Genomic DNA, 24211 nt, shown 5'->3' on the forward strand with positions numbered 1-24211 from the left:
TAAATGAGACTCAGGAGCTTGCATTCTAATGTAGGAGACACACAGGAACTGAGCATTAAGGTGCTAATTGCTACAGTGCAGGTATGTACCAAGGGCTGAGGGAGTCCAGGCCTGTGCATACTTGTAGACATTAGGACACATTTCAGGCAGCTGGGTGAAGAAGCTTCTAATATTCAAACTTGGAAAGGCTTCATCATGTTGACATAAACTTAGGCATTTTAAAATACATGCATTAAGCAAATATTTATCAACTGTTTGATGCATAGAAGATAATTCCTGGGTGCTAGGAAAACACTTTTTTGTGTTTTTTTTTTTTTAATGCTCCTTGTCATTTAAAGAATGATTTAAGTATGAAAAACATACATTTGTTTTCCTTCTAAAATTGATGCCTAACCTTGGCCGAAGTATGCTTTAGTAGAATTAAGAAAAAAGGTTCTAATAAATAATTGCGTTTCTCAGTTTAAACTATAACAACTTCCTGGAGCTCCCTGGTGGCCTAGCGGGCTAAGGATCTGACATTGTCACTACTGTGGTTCAGATCACTGCTATAGTGTAGGTTTGAGCCATGGCCTGGGAACTTCTACATGCCATGTGTCTGGCCAAAAATAGAAATAAAAAAATAAACTGTAGCAGCTTCCCTTGTAAAAACCTTTGGCCTTTTCTTTCCCAACTAAACAAAACTGCTATAAAGAAATACATTGACCCAAAAATGGCTGATAATTGATAATCAAAGTTCTGTCATTCTGGGTCCCAATTATCCACCAAAAATCCTCAAAAGATATGAACAGATAAGCTGGTAATAGAGATGTGAGATGCATGCTTTTGAAGATAAACATTATGGTATGTTTTTGAGACTTGACTTAAAGAGGAGCTTCCCTGAGAACATGAACACACTTGGGGTTTTCTCACTCTTGGCAGCAGTCTGGGCTGTGGCTTCTCACTGTCCTAACCACATGAGGCATACTCCCATTGCAGCAGCCTTACTGCCTCTCTGCAATACCACAGACACGGGCTGCCCTCCTTACTCTGGGGCTTGCAGTGGCCATTCCTCAGGAGCCAGTATGGACTGGGAAGAAGCCACAGGGCTCTCTCTGGGCACACGTGGAGTCTGTGAGAATGAATCCAGACAGCCAGAATAGCCAAGCTCCCCAGGAAGCCTGAATCTACGCAGAAGAGACGAATGGCTCAAAGGAAGTTTCTGCAAAGAACACACCTCCCATGCTCCCTCTCATTTGTCCCGTAAGCATCAGCCTTTGTCTTAATAGCTCCAGGCTCAGAACCTGGGGAGATTGCTGCCTGCCTATTGCAACCTCCCAGGCCACAAAGGTATTATTCAGCCTCTGTGCTTGCTTCTCTGGACCTCGTGAAGGAAAGATGACAAGTCCCTCTGTGTTCCATCCACCCACTCAGCCAGCATCTCTGAGCACCTGTTATGTGCTGGGCACTGTGTGAAGCACATGCCTGATAAAATCAATACACATGCTTGCCTTGGTAAGCTCCCATCTCAGTAAGGGAGAGAGACCATACCAAGATAACTAGTACTCTTGTCAGGTTAGGGATTGATGAGAGCTAAGGAGAAGGCAATGAACAGGTAGGAGATGCCGAAATGTTGGGGTCACAGGGAAAGTGAAGTGGGTTGATGTGTGAGTATATGAAATTTTGGATAGGGTTCCCCAGGGAGGGCCCTCTGGGACAAGGGGTTAGCCAGGTGCACATTTGCACAAAGATGTGATGTACGGGGAGTGTTCTAGGAACAGTGCGGAGGCTGGCATGGCTATAGCAGATTGAGTGTGGGCAGGAGTGGTAGGAGGAGAGGCAGAGGGGAGCCGGCTCCTGAGGGGCCCTGGAAGTGCTGGCCAGGCCACTTCTTTTGTTCTGAGAGCTGTAAAGCCTTTGCTTGATTCCCAGCACATGAGTTCTGACCCAAAGTTATCTATGGAAACATCTCTAGAAGGACAGCTCTGCCTTCAAACAGCACCAGGATATGCATTTGTGATTGTCTTCATGTTGTAACAGGACTTTATTCATTTTGAAATTGGAATTGCTGAGGTTTGGTGGAACCATCACACCTGGTCTCCTAAATATTGAAGTGGTTTCCCACTGCTTCCTGGGATGTAGCCAGAGTGGATTTTGTAGTGGAGAAAGAATCTAGGGCAGTTTCCCTCTTTTACATGTGCCACTCCATGCTTCCCTTTGCTAGGACCCAGGCCTTCTATTCCCTCCTTATTCCATATAACTTTATTCCGTACTTCCATCCCAAACTGTTCTTCGCCATGAAGAATATACTTTGTCAGATTTAAACTGCCTCCTCCCCCATCCCTTTATTTTAGCCTCCTTAAATAAAGCCAGATGAGATATGGCCATTAAAAGAGGGGGGGAATTTCCTGGAGCTTTTCTTTTTAGTTTCTTTTTCTTTCTTTGAAATATATTGGCTGTAACCCATTCTCCTTCTGTTTCTATCCTTATGGTCCACAAATGTAAAAACAGCATCAATCTGGAGTTCCCATTATGGCTCAGTGGTAGCAAATCCAACTTGTATCCAAGAGGACTTGGGTTTGATCTCTGGCCTTGCTAAGTGGGTTAAGGATCCGGTGTTGCTGTGAGCTGTGGTTTAGGTTGCAGACACAGCTTGGATCTGGCATTACTATAGCTGTGGTGTAGGCTGGCAGCTACAGCTTGCTTTCAACCCCTGGCCTGGGAACTTCCATATCCCAAGGGTGCAGCCGTAAAAAGACAAATAAATAAATAAATAAAATATCAATCTGATATAAACAGTTGATCAAATTTCTTTGGGGCTTATCTATTATAATGGATGGTGTTCTTTTTGAAACCAAGTCATTATGTTACATTCATGTATTAATTATGAGTGTTGTTCACAAATATTTGATGAGCATTTCACTGTACAGGAATCCCAGACAAAGGGGTACGCAGGGCTGCTGTTCCCACATAGAACAGAGTATTTATTCCAGCAGGAAGCATAGACATTCAATGAGCAATGACAAGACTTCTTAGTAGCACAAGTAAAGAGCCTCTAAGGGGGAGGCTCCAGAGAATCTGAACATTCTGAGGCCTAGAAACCATGCTTAGTGGTGTTTGTTGTGATTGTTGCTATAAAAATCCTACCATTTCACCAATATTTCCCTTTACATATTTTATTTTATTTTTATTATTATTTTTTGCTTTTTAGGGCCATACCCACAACAGCATATGGAAGTTCCCAGGCTAGGGATTGAATTGGCTCTACAGCTTCTGGCCTACGCCAGAGCCACAGCAACATGGAATCCGAGCCGCCTCTGTGACTTACACCACAGCTCACAGCAATGCTGGATCCTTAACCCACTGAGCGAGGCCAAGAACTGAACCTGCATCCTCATGGATGCTAGTCAGATTTGTTTCCACTGAGCCTCAACGGAACTCCCTCCCTTTACCTATTTTAGCCGATTGTTTGATGTCCTATTTGAGGCTTCAAAGTATGCTGACTTTGCATTCATCATTATGATCCACCTCACCCTCTCCAAAGGTGATAAAAACCCATGTCTGTACATCAGAGGACCACAGCAGTTCACTGTTAGAGGCACTGCCAGAAGCAGGTTTGGGATTCGCTGAGGGCAATCGAAACTGGCAAGATCAAACCAGCCATTGTCCAGATTATTCCAGCTTTCTTTGCTGTGACTTGACCAGAAGCCTGTGGGTCAAAAATTTCCAGCTTACATTTTTGTACTATAGTAAATCACATTGTTTTCCCAAGGATGGAAAACAGAAAGATTCCTAAATTATTCAATAGCACAGACTGTCTTTCCAAATAGCCGGACTAGGTTTAAAAGCTATCACTGACGATGTATTAGGAGCACCTTTCTTATAGAAATAAAATTGTTGGCCATACTAACGTATAAAGAATGAAGCTCGATGATGATTGTTTCTATTCTTGACTGTCTTTTCTCTGTGTGGAGAATCATGGGCCTCTCCCTTCTTTGAGAAAATTAAAAAGGAAAAGATAGGAAAATGCTGTGATGCCTGAGAAGGGGACTCTGCCACACTGGGACATCTTGGAGCTTGGATATTTACAAACATCTTGCTCTTGACAAATTTGTGTTCATTTACATAGTCTCACACCACTCCCAATTTATGGCAGAAAATGTCTCACATTTGCAATATACTCAGGGCTCTTGGGGATTCTAACCTGGCTGGCTAGAAACACAGTTTCTCGGCAAGCAGGAAGGAGAAAGAAACAAGGACTGACTAACTACATCTTTTGTTCTTTTTACAAAGTCTGATCCCAGTCAACCCTTGGAATTCTCAGGCATCCTTGATATTGAGGGCATGTGGCTAATGGAACTCTAGTGAACCCGCATCTTTATGTATCTGGAAAGGGGCTGCTGCGAAGGCTGTCCTAAGTGACCCTGTGCTGGATCCAGCCTGCCCTACCTGACAGAACAGAGGCTGTGCTTGCGCCCAGTTTCCACTAGAGACCTCTAGCCACTCACAGGACTGCTGGGCTGGGGCGCCTTCTCCCTAACTGGTTCCTCCTCAAGCAGCAGAGGTTAATAAGAGTTTGCCAGTGGCCCCTGGGAGGAGGGGAAGTTTACCATCAAAGGAAAATCATTCTATATTATCTTCTTTCCGGGCTCCTTAAACAAATTGAAGCTTATTCAAGCAAGTGTGCTGTGGAAAAAAAACTGGAGAGGAAAGAATTTCTGTGCCTTAAAGCAATGTCATAGGAATGACAAAAGAGGGATTTTTTTTTTCCCCTAGGTTGAAAAGCCCCTTCCTTCTCCAAGGAATTATCCATTCTGACAGTTAGAAGCCAGGTTCAAGTCTCAGGATTTGAGAGACTCTCCTGTTGGAGAGAAAGAGCTCTGTTCACAGGCAGTGAGCTCCTGGACATTATTATGAAGACCGTCTAAATGCCCTGCACACCCCACCTCCCCCAGCCTTTTACTACAGCCCCTGGGTAGCCTTCTCCTGGGCTTTTGCCACCTTCGGTGGGAGCCTGTAGCTGTATGCCCATGTAACTGCAACGGATGGGACACATCTATAAGGAGAGACTACCAGCTGAAGTTTCACCATTTTTCCAAAAAGGCAAAACACATTCTTCTCCATTTGCCTTTGAATGGCCTGTAATAGAAACAGGGGACCAAAGCAGGAAATAATCTCCCCTCATTTAACCTGTGCTCCTGTGAACAATTGTTGTAGCTCATATTTCAGAGACTGAGTGTAACTCGTTTTGCCCTCTACTTATGGTCTTCCTCATATAGCAGCATTTGACAAGAGAATCAAAATAGGGTTATGTCAGTGGGTCTAGAAAGCCTTGCAGGAGTTGACCAAAACTTCTTCAGAGACTCTCTAGCATCCAGTTTTTTTCTGAGATAATTAGAGATTCTCTGAATCTACTTTAAGGAAAAAAATCTCTCCATTCTCTTAGGTAGATTTTGGTTCATTTATTTATTCATTCATTTATCAAGTGCCTACAATGTGCCAGTTGCTGTGATTTGTAAGAAAAGCATAAATGAAGATGTGCCAGGATTTGAATGGGAGCTCCCAATGTTGACTCCACAAATTCCTAAGGGTGAACGACTTTCAAGATGCTTGTGATCCTCCTAGGGTGTGTGTGTGTGTGTGTGTGTGTGTGTGTGTGCGCGCGCGCGCGCGCGCACGAGTGTGCATGCATGTGCCCATAATGTAATGAAAAAAATCCAAGATTTAAAACAATTCCTAAAGAGGTTAGTGTAAAACAATAGTTAGTAACCATTGCAGAGGCTTATATAAATAGATAATTAGAATACTACATTAAAATTGCTATGTAATAGTTCTACATACAGTATCATATGAACTCACAGGTGGAATTATCACAGTGGTCCCTAACACAAAGTTTAGGGAAGCTATAGAGAGAAGGTAGAGTTTGTGTCCCACCTGTGAAGGGTGAATAGGAATTTGCCAGGTGACTTGAAGAGAGGATAGAGAGACACCAGTGTACCCTGAGGGGCAGTTTACCTCGAGTCTGAGGCTACCCTACAAGTTGGAGCATGACTGGTATTTTTTTCACTGCAGCTTGACAAATGGGGCATGTTTTGCCATTAGTCAACTATTACAGGGGAAGGAATTCCCTAGGCATGCCCTGGCTGACCACAGATGGCTGAAAGCACATGCAAACAAAGATACAAGCTTGGTGTGGAATCATCAGAAAGATCTCAAATGCTTGGTGCTAGGACAAGGTTGCAGGAGTGTCTCACTTTAGCATAGCTGCTGCTGTGCAGCCCTGAGCTGCGCTGGGGAAGAGGTCCCACTGAGGTGTACAGAGCCCTGCGTGGAGGTCAGAGGAACTGGCCCTGATTCTGCACCCACCCAGCTGTCTGCTCACTTATTCCCTCCAGCCACTCCCTCCCCTTCTGCATCTCAGAGTCACCCTTTACTGAGAGCCTCTAAATCCCAGCTTCTGTGCTAGGGGAACTATCTGCCCTGTTTCATTGAACTCTCCCAACATGTTACAAAGAAAGATTTTCCAAATGGGGAAACTATAGTCAGAAAATCTTATTAATTACATTGAGGTCTTGCAGCTAAAAAAAGTGGTGATGCCAGCATGAGAACCATAGTCGTTCTGACTCCAAAGCCCATGGCCATTTTGGTTAATCTCATTCATTCCGGATAAGTCTCCATCTTGATAATTCAACAGAGTTTTAATTCTCATCATCCTGAGGCTATTGACTTATCAGTGAAATAGCAACTGCAAGTGTAATTTAACACTTAGTTCTGCAGAGCTATGTGGTAGGCATATTGCTTACCAGGGAAGTTACAGAGCTGAGCATTTCTGCAAGTGTGTCAAGTTTTGATGGTAATAACGAGAGTTTGATATGAAATTTATAGGTTATATTTGAAGCTAAGATTAAACTGTCTTCTCTTTGCTCCAAATAGTATCACTGAGATCTGATTGTACCTGATTATTTTATTTTATTTTATTTTATTTCATTTCATTTTAATTTAATTTTGCTTTTTAGGGCCGTACTTGTGGCATATGGAGGTTCCCACTCTAGGGGTCGAATTGGAGCTACAACTGCCAGCCTTCGCCACAGCCACTGCAACATCAGATCCGAGCTGTGTCTGCGACCTACACCACAGCTCACGGCAACACCAGATCCTTAACCCACTGAGTTAAGCCAGGGATTGAACCTGCAACCTCATGGTTCCTAGTTGGACTCATTTCTGCTGCGCCACGACAGGAACTCCTGAGAGTACCCTTAAAGGTAAATGAATTTCAAATTGCAGAAACAAATTTGAATAACTAATAAGAGTTTAATCTGAGAATTATTACTCTATCAGGATCTACTTATAAAGTACTCAATTTAACCATAGCACAATAAATTATAAGTCAAAAGTCTTTTTTAAGAGGAGGAGATTGCTTGGCCTAAACTGATAAGTATTTTGAAACTTATATAGCATATTATTGAATGTAATACTTAATATTTTTCTGTATTTTAAAACACCTTATTCAATATATTTAATTATGCCTACAGCAAGTATTTATTATAATCTGAGAAATGAACAGTCAACAAATGCAATCTTTTGATAATATGCTTGGCAACTTGAGTTATTTCAATAAAAAAGGCAGTTCTGTACAATTATTTCCCTGAAATCTTTAAACTGAGCAATTATTTGTGGGGCTTCCACAAATACTAAAGGATTCTGGTCATTATATTTTTCCATATAAAATATTAGACTATAGCCACATTAAAAGAGACTCCCTTTCTGCTATATTTCCTAAACTTAAACTTGAACAGTTTGTACATCCGTTATAGCATGTTACAGAAATAGCTTTCTAGTGAGAATGCCAGTTATAGAATCCAATTATGATTTGTGGATATTGTGATATAGTAGCGAAGAACAGACCTGTTGTAGAGTAAGGCTGACAGTTATTCAATTAACTTTACAGTGGGAAACTAAAATTCTAGGTAATGTTGTCAGGAACTATACCTTTTTAAGACAAGGCAGTTGACAAAGTGTTTTTCTTTCTTGAGTCTAACTTTTTTTGTGCGTGTGTGTCTTTTTAGGGTCACACCCACAGCATGTGGAAGTTCCCAGGCTAGGGGTCAAATCAGAGCTGCACTTGCCAATCTATACCACAGCCACAGCAACACAGGGTCTGAGCCAAGTTTGCAACCTACACCACAGCCCACAGCAATGCCAGATCCTTTAACCCACTGAGAGAGGCCAGGAATCAATCCGGTCCTCATGGATACTAGTAGGGTTTGTTACTGCTGAGTCACGAAGGGAACTCCAAGTCTCTCTAACTTTAAGAAAACAAGTAGGTAAATTTAATTCTTCCACCCCAAACATCTAGTTGAAAAGTGAAAAACCAGCCATTTATGGAGTTGGAGAGCCAAATGCTTTGTTCTTCAATAGGATATATATCTACATCTGTCTGTCTATTTATCTACATGTATGTAGATATCTATATATCTATGTATATATGCATACATAGATAAAGATAAATGCATACATATCTCCTATGGGTTCTGTTTCTCTGCAGGACCCTGACTAATCTAGACCCTATTTCATATTAGAAATGGAAAGCAAGGTGGGCTTGGCAATAGATCCTAAGAACAGTATAATTGATGCCGCTTTATTTACATTAGAAGTTTTGTTTTTCTCAAAGGATGCAGTCTGTCCCACCCTTTAGGACAGTGTGCAGACATACAACAGACAAAGCCCAGATATTGACCCATGGAATGAAATCTTAGATATTTTATTGACCCAACAGGGTATATAGAATAGTGCTCAGGCAGCTGTTATTAGGTCATCATCTAGGAATGAATCCTCCCTAGGTATGCAGTGACAAAACAAAGAAGAATCCAACCACACCTTAGAGGATGGATTTGGGCTCTTGGAAATGTTCTCAAGATTTTAGAATCTCAAGATTCAACCCTCTTCTCTGTAATCAGAGCCACTAGAAACACATTTGGAAAAAATCCTTAACGTTGATTCCTTCTTCTCAGGGAAACATATCAGCTAAATTGGGTAAGGTTAGAAAAGAAAGCAGGGGACTTGGTTAAAGTCAGGGAGGATTAAATTATGTTTATTAATATGATATTAAATACTGATTTGGCTTTTTATATATGATTACATTAAATATATTTAAATTATTCGTACATTTATTAATTCATATGAAAAATGTACATAAAGGTACTAAATCTACTACAGAATGAAACCAAATAATCTCTCTTAATACTTATTTATACAAGTGGAGAAATCATCTCCAGTATCCTTGAATTTACACTATGCCCTCACTGCTGTCTTTGAAGCTGTGATGAAATGTGGCATGTAGATTCTAGCTGTGTTTAGGCAGAATAACTTGAGTAGGATTTAAGGTCTAAGAAGAGAGTGGGCATGGAACACTTAAAACATAAAGACCTGTCAATTTATAAGTACTTTCAACTATATTAGGATAACAAGAAAGAGCAATTATTGATCTAAAATCAAAATATTCTTTTCATTGGTATGACATCAATATAAACTTGGTATATGTTTGAATGATTAATGGAAAAATTTTAAATAGCTTCTAATTAGAATAAATTATAAAATAACTTTCTTTTAAGGATGAGAGAAAACTTTTGGAGGTGATGGATATGTTTATGGCATACATTGTGATAATGGTTTAACAAGTGTATGCTTATTTCCAAACTGATAAAATTATATGCATTTTATATGTGCAGTTTTTGTACACCAAGCATACCTCAATAAGGTGATTTTTTAAAAAAGAACTTTCTTTTATAATATGAAGTTAGCTTTTCTTCTAGTTATAAAAATAGTAAAGTTTCATTTCAAAGAACTTGGAAAATACAGTAATTTACATAAATATTTATCATAGAGAATTGCATTTGTTTATATATTCCATCAAAATTGAAGGCATATCATGTTATTTTGTTCCTTATTAAGTAGTTTTAATAAAATTATACTTATGATAAATAACAATCCTGTTAAAAGATTAAAAGTCCCTCTCTCACTCCAACTTCAACCTCTATTTTCTTGAGGAAGCTGCTGTTGAGTCGTTCTTGTATACTTGTCCTAAAGTGACCAAGAACTGTTACAATTGTATCATCCCACAGAAAATATTTTCATCCTGTGCAGTCATGTTGTCTCATGGAGAATCTAAAAAATCAAAGACATTAGTGGGCTCTAACACATATAAGCAAGTATAAGACTATCCCAGTACGTAATTTTTACTTGAAGTTGTTAAATGAATGATAACATTCTAACACATTTTCAAGTCCATGCATAAAGTCTGTTTCTACATCCCCATAGCTCTACACTTGCCAAGCTGAATTAGTCACCTCGAAAGCCAACCTCTTCATGCAGTGTTGCCCCACTGTTATCCCTTAGTTTCCTGGCCCCTCCTACCACTAAAGAGCAGAGGCACCTTCATGCAGAGGCCATGGCCAATTTATCTTGGGTCCTGAGGGCCTCCAACCTCTTCTTCTATATCTGCAATGAAAGGCAATGTCTCGCTCTCTGCAATCCTGCCAGATTTTAAAAATCTTTACTGTGCATAAGTTGATCATCACTCCTGTTAAGTTCTTTAATATTCAGTGTTCCAGGTGATAGAAATTTTTCTCCTTCTCAAATTCCTTTTTTCAAGTTCCTTGCTACAGTCTTAAATATCTGGCACCAGGAGAGAGAGAACTGCATTTCCAAAGAACAACATTCCCTATATATGAGCTGAAATTGTGTGGCTGGGAATTCCCCTAATAAGGACACTTCCTAAAAAGGATGCTCAGGTTTTTCTTACCATTAAATCTGTGTGCAAGTTCGTTCAAATAAAGTTTTGGCTAATTTAAAAAATTATGTCTCCCCACTACCTCTCCATCTATGATATGCTTGATCATAAACGCTTTCCATTGGTATATATTTTCAACTAGCAACATGCCTACTTTGAGAAGCTACCTTGAAGTGCCCTGGGTTGTGCCAGAGGATTCTGAGTAAATGCTTGTGATCATACATTGAAATCTTCAGTGGAATGCTGCTATGTGTAGGAACTATTGTATTACCAACTTCCTTTGGTGGAATGGGAATGGTGCTTTATATCACTTGCCCACTATCATGAATAATTATTCTGGAAATGCCTAAAATTCCTGAATTTATTCCACCATCTTCATTATCTCCTCATGTTCCACTTCTTACCTCTTTGTGATATACTTCATATGGGTTGCAGATTCTTTTGTAATTTCACAGGTTTTTCAGTGTCAGTTACTCCAGTCAAGCCTTTCCATCGATGAAACGTTTAAGTAGGAGACCTAATACTCTCTGGTCCAGAATGGTATGTAAGAAGAATCTAGTTTTGCAGCTTACATTTTCTAAAACAAACAGAAAATAAAGGAAAACTCCATGAGTACTGAGAGTTGCATAACCTTTATCACAATCCAAAGTGACTTTAATAATTGTGTCCCTCTCAGACTACAAAAGTCTTCTACTCATTATTAATCCAGTGAGTAAATTTTTTGAAATAACAAGTCCAATTAATTCATTGGAAATAATAAAATTAGCGCATCACTCAAAGTCAATCGAAGGCTGATAAACTTCATATGAATTTAAATATATTAATCATATTTTATATTTCTGGGGGAGGATAACAAAAAAATTCACACTGGACCACTTTATTTTTTAAGATTTCCAAAAGATGGATCCTGAATTGACTTCATGAGAAATAGAAATGGAAACAACCCATGAGCTTCCTCCCAATGCTTTTAGTGATTTAAAGATAAGTGGCCATACACTTTGAAAATATCACCCTAATGGGAGCTCTGTCCTCTTCCACATCTAATGGCATTCTTGATGCTTCTCAGCTTCAACCAAGTCTAATTATTCTCTACATTCTTTCTTCCTTACTTATCACAAGAATCCATCCCCAGGGGAAAATGTCCCCAAATCTAATCCATCCCACTGAGAACTTGCCTTAACAGCTGGGATAAAAAACATACCCATAGTTTAGAGAATGTATATGAAGTTATCTCCATTCACCAACTTGTTTCTTTCAGGTTTACAAGTGAAAGCAAAATATGTTTTACCACCACACAACCTTGAACTGGTGAAATTTGTTTTCACAATGGGACTTTTTGTCTACTTCCCCCTTGTCATCCCTCTCCTTCTCTTTTTCCCCCATCCTCCTTCTTAATGCTTCCTGCTCTCCCTTCAAGTTGGCACATTCAGTCAAAACCTGCTCTGATGGAATAATCTGCCTTGTATATCCCCTCTGCATGAGAGAACAGCCAAAGTTTAAATATTACCTATTCCACGGGCATTTGCACTTAATAACTCAGGGCACATTTAGAGTTTACAAATTGTTTTATATTCACGGTCTTTGAGAAATTCTCACAGTCCTTTGAAGGAGGTATTCATAACCTCATTATGAAGATGAGTTAATCAAGATATAAACAATTCACTGCACCATCCCCAGTCACAGGGATAATAGGTGACAGAACTTGGGTCCTGGGCTTGAGTGTATCTGTTAATAAAATTCTTTGTTAGCACACAGGTGCCTTTAAGAGCACTGTAAGCTTTAGGCCTAGTAGAATAGCCCTGATGTGAGAATTTCAGGCAGATCCGATTTTGTGAACAGGGAAAGGCAAACCATTCTAGAATCTATCAGACTTGGATACATTGTATTTAATTTGATTGTTATAAATGCATTTTTATAAATATCCAAATATCTGATACTAAGGTAATGAACAAAGGGTTCAGATACTTCATTTGATGGCTAAAGGGCATTCTGTGGGGTGTCTACTTGAAAGGACTCTTCAACGCTGAGCTTTTAGCTAGCAAGTCACATTGAAGCCTACTGTGTTTCTTAATGTGCAAAAAAACCCTCTCTCCTGTTTTGTTTTTTTTTTTTTTTTCCCTTTTTTTCAATGTTGCTTTTTGTCTCCATATCTATCCTTATTTTATTTACATAAACCCCTCATGATTAGCTTTTCAAGGAAATGGTGAATGACTCCTTATCTTGCTTATTCCACTCTGCTGCTGCCCAGCAGCTGCTATAGAAAAAATTCAGGGAAAATTTCCTTTCAGCAGATGTGGTAGGGGCTGAATGTTTGTGTTCCTCCAAAATTCATATGTTGAGGCCCTAACCTCCAGTGTGTTGTTGTTTGGAGGTGGGGCCTTTGGGAGGTGATTAGCTTTAAATGGACCATGAGGGCTTGGGCTACATGATGGAGTTAGTGTCAGTATAAAAAGGAGACCAGAGCTTGCTCTCTGCTACACGTGTACGTAATGAGAAGGTAGCCTTCTGTAAGTCACCAAGTTTTTGGCCTTCACCAAAAACCACATTTACCATCACCTTGATGTTGGATTTACCAGCCTCCAGAACTATAAGAAATAAGTGTGTTTTGTTTAAGCCACTCAGTCTAGGCTGTCCTGTGATAGCAGCCCAAGGTCTGTGTGATTTGCCACATCCCAAGTACCTTTCAGAAACTCCTATATTAAGTGAAATTTTCTGTCCGTACATACTTATAGTCTTCAGCTCACCTCAGCTAAGTTTGCAATGGCACTTTGAACATTGTAGTGCACATTTAATAAACTAAAATACTATTTATTAGATTGTTATTCCAATAATAATAACATTATTAAGGAATTATTAAGTAATTTCTATGTTTTCCAATGCATAGTATCTGTACAAAATTCTCTCTCTATATCATTTCATATAAATGCCTTTGATAATCCTTAGGGGCCAGTATTATTAATATATTGATTTTATGGGTGATAAATCAGATTTGGAAAGAAGTTTCTTACCTACTTCATGTGTAATATTCAGTAGATGCAGAATTTGAACTCTAGTAATCAGATTCCATTATACATTTGTTATAGTTCACTTATGGGTTACCATTGGCATAGAACATAGCAACTTATGCATAGAAAATAACTTATCCTCAAGAATTAATTTATTGTCATAAAAGATCCTAGCATCCAGCTTGGGCCATGCAATATTTCTTTAAGTCTGTGTCACTTTAAAATGCTGCATTTTAATTATGTTTTCTACCATAGACAGCTGAAGATTTGATTTTGAGCCCGGAAACTGAGATGATGCTGAGAAGTACCCTCAGTGATAATTGTAGGAAAATGGATGTTTGCAGTGGAAAATCCAGAACCATCATGCAGGCCAGGAGCTGAGCTTGACTTGCTCACCTGCAGTTGGTTCTCACACTAGAAAAGGAAGTCTTACCTGCTCAGGCATTTGGCAGAAAGCCCATTGAAACTGCTTTTGTTTTGTTGAGAGCGACTGATCTGTGAGGAATGCTTGAATACAGAAGAGATAAATAGGACATTTTCCAAGGTCCAGGGAGCTGTAGGAACCTGTAAGGGCAGCATTTTTGGAATTAGTAGGCAGGACCTATGTGGTTGGATGCCTGGGTAGGGATGACTGTCTGAAGTTTAATTTAGAGACTCCTGTAGGTTCTACATGGAATCATTGAATGTTAGTTTTTCAAGATTGGGATAAAAGTATAAAAAACTATGTTGACCTGAACACAGTTTACCAAGCTTTTATTTCCTTATATTATCTCTAATGCTGTTAAGATTAAAATAGTAGGAAAAAATAATAACAGCTTCTATGTAGTGAAAACTTCTAATAGTCCAGGTCCAGATTTAGGTTTTTCATATTTTATCTAATGAACTCCTTCCAGATACCCACAGATTTCTATGCTCATTTTATTTTATTTTAAATTATTTATTTATTTTTAAACTCATTGAATTTTATTATATTTATGGTTGTACAACCAACATCACAGTCCAATTTTACAGCATTTCCATCTCAAATCTATGCTCGTTTTATACCTAAAAAGAACTTTAAGTTCAGAGAGGGTAATTTCTGCAGATCACATAACTGTAAATTGTAGACTTGTGATTTGGACCTGTATTTTTTTCTTTTTACTCCAAAGCCAATCTAAGAACAGAAACTGTTGGAAGTAACTAATATATTATATTCTCTGTTCCTACACAGAGCTCAACCCCTGTAGGTATAATGATTTTCTCAATAGACCAATTAACTTCTTTGCATTAGATCGATTTTCTGATTTATTTTAGGTCCTAATACTAAACTAGGGGTTATTTTTATTGCCTTTGCAATCATAGCACTTCTACTCAGCACCATTTTTGCCATAAACCTGGGAGATCATACACTTCCTTTATTCAAACTAGAACTGGCTAGTTTAGTTTAGTTTGAAAATGAACTGGCCTCATTTTCAAGGCAGAACTTATGTTCATTATCAATCATAACGTCTCTTAGATTGCAACTGTGCAGACGAACAGTTTTAGAAATATGTTCACATATATGTTCTATGTTTGGTGTTCGAGCAATGATTACATATTTTTCGGGTCATCTCGAAGATTGAACTGACTATCAAATTTCTCTCTATTTCATGTACTCTTTAAACATATATGATCAAAACTTTTATATTTTTCAGGAGTTAGTATCCAATTTCATTTACATACGATTTGACACTGCTTCAAACTCACATAAAGATATATACATAGAAGTGAAACCACTGGTATTTGTGAAAATTGCTTTGCTGGATTAGCCTATTCAAACCCGTTAGCCCTGAGAGATAGAATTTCAGTCTAAGTAGGTTAGCTACTCAATTTATGAGCCCCAAATCCTAGTATTTGGCAAAATTCTCTTGGATGGGAACTCAATACTGAGCCTTGCCCATAAGCCAGATAAATGAGCCTTCTGTTTGGAATATAAAAAATATCTAAAGTAATGCTTCTTAAATATTTTCACCTTTTGGGTTGTGGTCTAGGTTTTGTGGTTTTACCCAAAACACTGCCATTAAACCTTCTTGAGCAGCAGAGACACAAGAATGTGTCCTATCTTTTTATGGACAAAACCCAGTTCCACCTGGTATTTAAAGAAACAGTAATGTTCCAATCACATAAAGGGGAACATAGAGTAGTATCTGCTGCTTTATTGGATGAATCCTGGAACCAAGTTTTAGATTTTCCTTCATATTCACCAAATTAAAGAAACTAAGGATGATGCAAAATTCAGGAGAATATTTAAGTGAAAATTGATACGCTTTTCTTCATAGTAATCCACTTTTACCACCTTTTATTGATAATCAGTGTCTAAATAAGGAGAAATAACTGCTTATTTGCAATGGAAGGCCTTGGCCAGACCATCCCATAAAAAGTCCTTTGTGAACCTAAATAGAGCATTCTTGGGCCCTGAAGTGAAGGTACAGGAAGGGGAGTTTGGCTGTTGCTGACCTGACAAACATTTCAAAAGTTGGAGCCTGGGTAGCATGCTAAGCTTTGGATCTAATGCCTTTTAAGTCATTTCTGGATGTTGATTTGTCTAGAGTATGAAGAAAAACAGTGCTGTACTCCTCTGATCTGGAGGACAGCCTCCCTCCAGGCTCTCAAGACCACCAGCATCAGTCATGCTCCCATGAGAATACAAAGGCAGCCATGGGGCTCATGTCTACTCACTCACATCTTTGTCCTGTTATTATCAGTGACTCCTTATGAGCTACTTTTGGCATAAACACTAGTAAAAGCAACATCGAATTGAGTCCAAGTCATCATCCTTGCCTACTACCAAATCATGAGCAGACTCTGAAACCTGAGCTCCCTCACTTATAATGTATGGATTGTCATATGCGCTAATGAGTGTCTCAGAGGCCGACTGATATATCTTTTAAGAAAAATATAAATTTTTAAATGTGGTGATACAAACAGAAATGAACAGGTATTCCTTAGAAAAGAAAGAAAATGTTTGCTTCCTAACTCCGAAATTCAGATATTCTGAACTATTACAAGGCTTCCATTTTTTCCAACTTTAGGATATATATAGTGTGGATAAACAGGAGGAAAAAGATCTTAGAGCATGAATTTTATATAAAACACATTACATAACAAAGAACAATAAAGATAAAAGCTATGAGTAAATGCAATTTAAATTTAGGAGGATTTTTTTCCATACCCATAGAAAGTTACTTGAGAAATACCTTTAAGTGGCTCTTAAAAGGTAGAAAGTGTGTAGGAAAACATCATTTTTCACAATCACAAAATCTATGTTATGAGGTTTTGAAGTTGCCAATGTGCTGAAAGTAAGAGTTTCCAAAAATATCTTGGCTATTCTCTTATCCCAACTGCTTTCCAGTCTACAATTTACCTATAAAACCACTATTCATTATAGCAGGCTGCTGCAACTGTCTTATTAAGGGTATATTTTTCATTTACCTGCAGCTTCAGTGTCATGATTGTATTATTGTATTATCAGGATCCTCATGGCTGCAAGAGATAACAGCCCAGTTCACATTGTCTTAAGCTAAAAGGTATATGCATTTGAGGCCAAATACATATTTGAAGAGGCAGTAGCTCCAGCTGCTCAAGACACAATCATGTTTCGGGATTACTTGATGAAATGGGAAGAGTGATATGTTTGTTACAGACTATTATATTGTAGCATGAGGTTTAGAGTCAAGCAGACATGGGTTCAAATCTCAATTCTATCACTTATTAGCTTTGTGATCTTGGTACATAATGGGACTTCGAGCTTCTGTTTTCTCATGTGTGAAATTGGTTTACTAGAACAACTTAACAAGAGGAGACAAGAAGCACTACCACCTTCCTTCTCCTTTGGGGACCCCATAAACCTATGATAAAGGCCAGGTCAAATAACATAGCTTGTGTGGAAGCCATCTGAGCAGTTTACTGGGTAGGGCACAGAGATATTCCAGAGGTATCTTGACCTGTGGGTTAGACAACCTAATGCCATAGGTATAGCTGGATAGAAAAAAAATGGAGAAAGGACAATTAAGGACAAAGCAAAAATTCTTCTATTCCCATCTACTGAGATGAAGAGTAACAGTAATTCTATTTGGTGACAACACAATGAGTTCTGATTTTTCTTAATAAATAGTAATGATAAAATAATACTAATACCACAAGTGCTATGAATATATACTAAGGTCAACGTTTAGAGACATTTTTAGATTTCAGTTGGGTTTCTTTTTAATTTTGATGTATCTTCAAGTTTTGTGGATTACTGAAAGAGGATGCTGAGTTTAAAGAGTAAAAATTTATACACATGGGTTAAGTTATACAATGAACTTGGGCCTCAGATTTAGATCTGTGTCAAGGAAATTAGACATGTAGAATTTATTTAGGAACTTTTTTAGAGCCCGGAGCAAAAACATATACAAGATCCAGGTATATAAGAAAAAAAGTGTCAAATAGGATTCTTGAGTCTGATCATGTACCAAGGAAAGTTCTTAGCCCCATTAGCCCCATCTCTTGGTACATTATCTTACCCAGGGTCAGTCAAGAAGAAAATTGAATATGTACACAGCACTTTTCCCCTCCAGTGAAAATCTAAAAGCAATTCACTTTTCATAGTATGCAAAGGCAATAGAATAAATTTTGGAGGAAAAGGTTATGTTGCTTCAGGGAAGTACAGCTCTTGAGACATAGCCAAAATGTGTTTTTGTTTTATTTTCCAATTTACAGCTGTTTTGTTCCTTAGTAGTCCAATGGATGAAAAGCAATTAACTGTTTTTATTATTTAAAAAACTCAAGCTGAAATTGTCCTCTTGCAAACTCAGGTCAAGATTAATAAAGAAAATACAATGTAAGAAGAAGGAGAATCAGCAACAAAAGTGGTTACTGGTAAGACATTCAGGTTCTTCAAACTCTGAGGAAATATTGGGCCCATGACTTATTTGTCTTTGGCCTTATCATTTATGAGGTCGAACTATCTCCTTTGAATGATTTCAGTAATATATCCATGCAAGGGAAGAAGGGAATGTTTTTAGATTTGCAGTTTCTCTTTTTTTCAGTTACCTATTGCTCTGTAAAAAGCCACCCCCAAATTCAATGGCTTAAAACAATGCCAATCTTATTTTTCTGCTAGCCTTCTTTGGAACCTCTCATGCTGCTGCAGTAAGATGGCAACTAAGCCTGGAATGTCTAAATGGCTCACTCCCAAGTCTGATGAGTGGCAGGAACATCTGGATGACTAGGACTGCTTTCTCCACATGGGTTCTCCATGTGACCAGACTGGCTTTTTTGCATGGTGGTCAGATTTGTCACAAACCAGCCCAGATCCAAGAGGAGGGAAAATAAATTTCATCTCTTAGTGTGAGAGATGTCGGGAATTTGTAACCATCACACCTGGCTTTGAATATTGTTAGTCAAAATGGCTTTTCTCTTTTTTTCCCCTTTCTTTTCCTCAAATTATGTGTATGTAGTCTTTCTTCAATGAATACAGCAATTTCAGAAAGAATCGCCTCTTTCTTCATGGTGTGCCAGAACGTTGGTACTTCTGGAGGGCGACTTGAAGGCCAGAAGCAGGATTTCAATCCTGAGCTGTGATTCAGTAAATGAAGATCAACTCAGTGAGGTTGGTCAAGCCTGTGAAATTGCTTGAAAGCTGTCAGGGGTAGCTGGTCCAAAAAATCCCCCAAATTTGGGCAGCATCCAGCCCAAGGCTGGCATTTGTCACTAGATGGCTGGGCCCTGCCAAGTCCACAATGAAGATATCCAACAAACACACACACTTCTGCTGACTCTGCTTGCCAGGACAAGGCAATAGGCAACTCTGCTTTTCCCTGCCTACACCCACAGCACAGCACATCCCTGGGTAATTATAGGTTTCATCTTTATTAGGTAAATCATATCGGCATTACAGCACTGCCATAAACTCCTTGACCTTGCCAAATTGGCAAAAAACAAGTATTATGAGTACTTAGCCATGAAGTTTAAACCAATTGCTTAGGGTAGTTACTTAAATGGGCATGACTGAGATACACCCTGATCTTAACCATTGCATAATATATAATGTGAATTTTTATCAAAGAACAGCATTTCTCTCTTTTTTCTCTTTCTTTTTTCTTTCTTTCTTCTCTCTTTTCTTTTTCTCTTTCTTTTTTCTTTCTTTCTTTCTTTCTTTCTTTCTTTCTTTCTTTCTTTCTTTCTTTCTTTCTTTCTTTCTTTCTTTCTTTCTTAAGAAAAAAGTTTTTAAGTTTTGTTCAGTGCCCTTTCAAAGTGAGTGGAAGGTGAGGGGGATAGATAGATATATTAACAAAAAAACCCTTCCATTCTTTTTTTTCTTCATTTCATCAGAATGTCATTGTATGTGGTAATGTTTTCTTATTTTGTTCTGATAAATCAGATAAATAGAAATTCTGGAAATTATGGGTCCAAGTAGTCTTCTTAGATATAAAGCCCATGTTTGTTTATAAAACACTAGACTTTAACCATTATCAATACGATAATAATTTTCTAGATTTGGGGTGGCCTTTTGACTAGAAAATGCATATGGAGTGTTTCAGTCATTGTTATAATAGTTATAAGCTCTATCCGCATAAATAAGACTAGTCTCAGTAGAAATTGAATAATAAAAAGTAGTGTAGGGTTATGCGGATCTTTCTTTCTTTTTTTTTTTTTTTTTATTATTTTCCCACTGTACAGCAAGGGGGTCAGGTCATCCTTAGATGTATACATTGCAGTTACAGTTTTTCCCCCACCCTTTCTTCTGTTGCGACATGAGTATCTAGACATAGTTCTCAATGCTATTCAGCAGGATCTCCTTATAAATCTATTCTAGGTTGTGTCTGATAAGCCCAAGCTCCCGATCCCTCCCACTCCCTCCCCCTCCCATCAGGCAACCACAAGTCTCTTCTCCAAGTCCATGATTTTCTTTTCTGAGGAGATGTTCATTTGTGCTGGATATTAGATTCCAGTTATAAGTGATATCATATGGTATTTGTCTTTGTCTTTCTGGCTCATTTCACTCAGGATGAGATTCTCTAGTTCCATCCATGTTGCTGCAAATGGCATTATGTCATCCTTTTTTTATGGCTGAGTAGTATTCCATTGTGTATATATACCACGGATCTTTCTATATTCAGTTGTTTAAGTGAATGACCACAGCTTAGGGATTTCACTGATCTCCCAAATATGAGAGAAATGAGGTGGAAGGAATAGAGATTTCTCCCCTGATAATGGAAACAATAAGTTCCAACGGAAACAGCCTAAACAAAATCACATCCAAGTCCATAAACAATTGTGAAATTAAGGGCAGAGTTTTGGTTGCATAATATTGTTGACTGTTCTTTGGTATTGGAATTACAACAGTGGAGAATGGTAAATACCAAAAATGAGTGCTAAGTTTTGTTCGGTGGCCCTTCAAAGTGAGTGGAAGGTGAGGGGGATAGACAGATATATTAACAAAAAAACCCTTCCATTCTTTTTTTTCTTCATTTCATCAGAATGTCATTGTGACTTCATGATGGAAATACTTTGTATCTAGAGATCCAGGAATAAGTACCAAAGCCTCATGCAGAAGTAGAAATTGTGAAAGAATTAAAGTAGGGATCAAGAAGAAATAAAGACAGTTTTATAAAGAAAACTTATTGGTCTTCTTTGATTTTAGTTTCCCCCTGAAGATTCTGGTATCTTCTTTCTTTACTCTTCTTACTGTCTTTGTATTTTTAATCATCATTTTCCTGTTCCTCTCACTTGTAATTATATGTATTTATTTACGATAGTGCTTAGTCCTTTTTCCATCTCTACTGTGAGCACTTAAAAATCAGCAAATCCATGTTTTCTTATGCTGTTGTCATTTTCTCCTGCTAACCTTGGGACCTAGTACATACTCTTGATTGATAAAGAGAAATTGTCATATTCTAAATTAACACCCAGAGTGGGAGCTTGTTCACTGTTTCATGATGACCACCAAAGGGAAGGTAATAACTGACATTTGTGTGCCAGTTTGTTTGTGTGATGGCTAAGCAAGGAAACAGATCTGCTTTTGAGTCCAGGTTTCAGTGGAAACTAACTACCTATGGGTAACCTACATAATCCCTGTAGGCCTAGTATCATCACCAATAACATGGGGATAATAACAGTATGTATCTCTTTATGGGATTACAAGAATTAATTGAGATAATGTATGTAAGGCATTTAAAGTATTTGGCATATAGTTATATCCAATAAGTATTATCTGTGTCATCTTAATCATTATCATCATGATTGTACTATGCCCATATTTTTATGTGCTTCATTTCTTGAAATTTCCAGCACTTATTGATGTTGCCCTATTTTCTTTTTAAAAAGCTCCTGCTAAGCATGATCCTGGGCCAAATAAATATGTACTTCAGAACATGTCCATATTTTGATGAATTCTGTCATTTTATTTACAGGCACTGCTATGAAGGTCTTTATGAGCTTAACTGTGTGCCTGCTCCGTCTTCCACATTGAACATGTCACCATTTGGCAATACTAACTTTCACAAATTTCAGTTCATAAATAACTCTCACTTTCTCAATTGCAGTTTTATCACAGTATCTACTCGGAATTTTATCAGACTGGATGACATTTCTACTGCCCATGGTCCCTTTTTAGGGTTGTTTTCAACCATGCCCAAGCCCCAAGGTCATTTGGTGGTGACATGTTATAAATAGCATTGTTACCATAGTTGGATTAGAGTAGCTTGGAAGGGAAATGGATTACCTTTGGCTTGTAGTCAAGCATGGGTCACTTAAAATATTTACTAGAGCTGACAAAATACTCTTCTTTGGAGAAGTGATCACTTTCAGAGTAGGCATGCCTGACACCCAACTGGTGTGATTTAACCTATTCCAAGTAAATTGTAAAATCAAAAATATTTGTTGATAGCCTACTGTATCCTTTTATTGTGTTTTCATGCAGATTCTTCAAACATTATGACTATTCAACTATATAGGTGTTCCAAACCTAGCCTTGTCAATATGTAAAGTAAAATATTTACTTATTAAAAGGGTAATAAAATATAATCATAATGAAATATTTTGTTTAATTACTTGCCAACATGTTATCTTGTACCATCAGTGGGTAAGGTGATGGCCATTAATCAGAATTTCTTTCCAGCATTGCTCCCTCCTGACTCAGTGCAGCTGATTTGCCATAGTTCATAGAACAATCAGGGCCAGAATATTCTGGGGGTTAGTTATGTGTGCTGCTCTCTGGAATTTTACACATTTCTTCGGGGAAATCTCGACCTTAACCACCCTTCTTCCCTCCCGCCTCTGGGAACTGCTAAGGTGCTCTCTCTTCCTCCTTCCTCATTCTCCTTCTCTTTTTGCCTAGCCAGGTATCTTCTCCATAGGAATAGAGACCACCACATGAAAAAAAATTGGGAAGATTCAAATAAAAAGTACTCATGCTCTTGTAAAAGCTAATTTTATACTTTTCATTTGCATTACTTTTTATTTCTTCTTTCTTCCATTTTCCTGTTAATTCAAAGTTTAAAAAAAAATGGAATCCTGTAATACGCACTAGCTTGCATACAGAATGAATGAAAGAATGAAAGATTTTTTTTTTTTTGGCATTCTTCAAGTAAAATATTTAAAACAGTCAAGAGAGAGAAATATTCGCCAGTCTCTGAAATAATTTCAGTGATACAGTCAATGTGCACAGTAGCAATGGAATCAAGGGCCTGCCTAAGGCCTTCCTGGGAATTATCTTCTTTTTTTTTTTTTTAAAGAAAAATTTGTTTTTTTTTTGTCTTTTTTTTTTTTGCTATTTCTTTGGGCCGCTCCCACGGCACATGGAGGTTCCCAGGCTAGGGGTCTAATCAGAGCTGCAGCCACCGGCCTACACCAGAGCCACAGCAATGCGGGATCCGAGCCGCGTTTGCAACCTATACCACAGCTCACGGTAATGCCGGATCCTCAACCCACTGAGCAAGGGCAGGGATCGAACCCACAACCTCATGGTTCCTAGTCGGATTCGCCAACCACTGCGCCACGACGGGAACTCCGGAATTATCTTCTTCATATCTGCTTTTGGCAGTCTGACCTCACTTGACTGGGTTTAACCATCTTTAAATAAGGTTGTTTGAGATTTAATTTGTTCAAGTATATAAATATTCTGTAGGTAAAATCTGTGTGTGTATATATATATGTATGTATGTAGAGCCTAGCATATGTTTATTCAATTAGTTTTAGGTTGCTGGTATATTTGTATACTCTGATAACAATTAATATTCCTTCACCAAAAATTTATAATGCAATATAAAATTGTACTTTGTGAATATTATAAATGGAATAACATTTAACCATTAATAATAAAACATCTATGGCACTAATTTATTCTTGACTTCTCATATTAACATTTATTAGATCTGCATACAATAGTTTTCTAATAAGTTTAAGGCAGAACTGTAATGATTTCAAGCAGAACTGTTAT

The 24211-nt window shown here is 38.2% G+C and overlaps 1 protein-coding gene across 9 annotated transcripts in view; it reads left to right on the plus strand.

Moving 5' to 3' along the window:
* The window catches only part of LOC102159433 (uncharacterized), a 908266-nt gene that overhangs the window by 527487 nt on the left and 356568 nt on the right, over positions 1-24211 (plus strand). The window contains exons 16-17 of one of the 9 annotated variants that reach the window (XR_014831359.1): positions 18585-18648; positions 18893-19261. The exons of 7 other annotated variants lie outside the window; for them this stretch is intronic. Coding sequence is in view for 1 of the 2 variants with exons in the window: in XM_085002291.1 (XP_084858417.1) it covers positions 18585-18648; positions 19230-19319 (154 nt within the window). In the remaining variant the exon portion in view is untranslated. Of the gene's footprint in view, positions 1-18584; positions 18649-18892; positions 19382-24211 lie in introns of those variants that run through there. One more of the 9 variants, XM_085002291.1, reaches the window with a different exon arrangement.

This window comes from Sus scrofa, chromosome 16, assembly GCF_054392235.1.
Source record: "Sus scrofa isolate SSC_HxYL_T2T_F1_AM1 chromosome 16, Sscrofa_HxYL_maternal_Yorkshire_Landrace_v2.0, whole genome shotgun sequence".
NCBI classification, from domain to species: Eukaryota; Metazoa; Chordata; class Mammalia; order Artiodactyla; family Suidae; genus Sus; species Sus scrofa.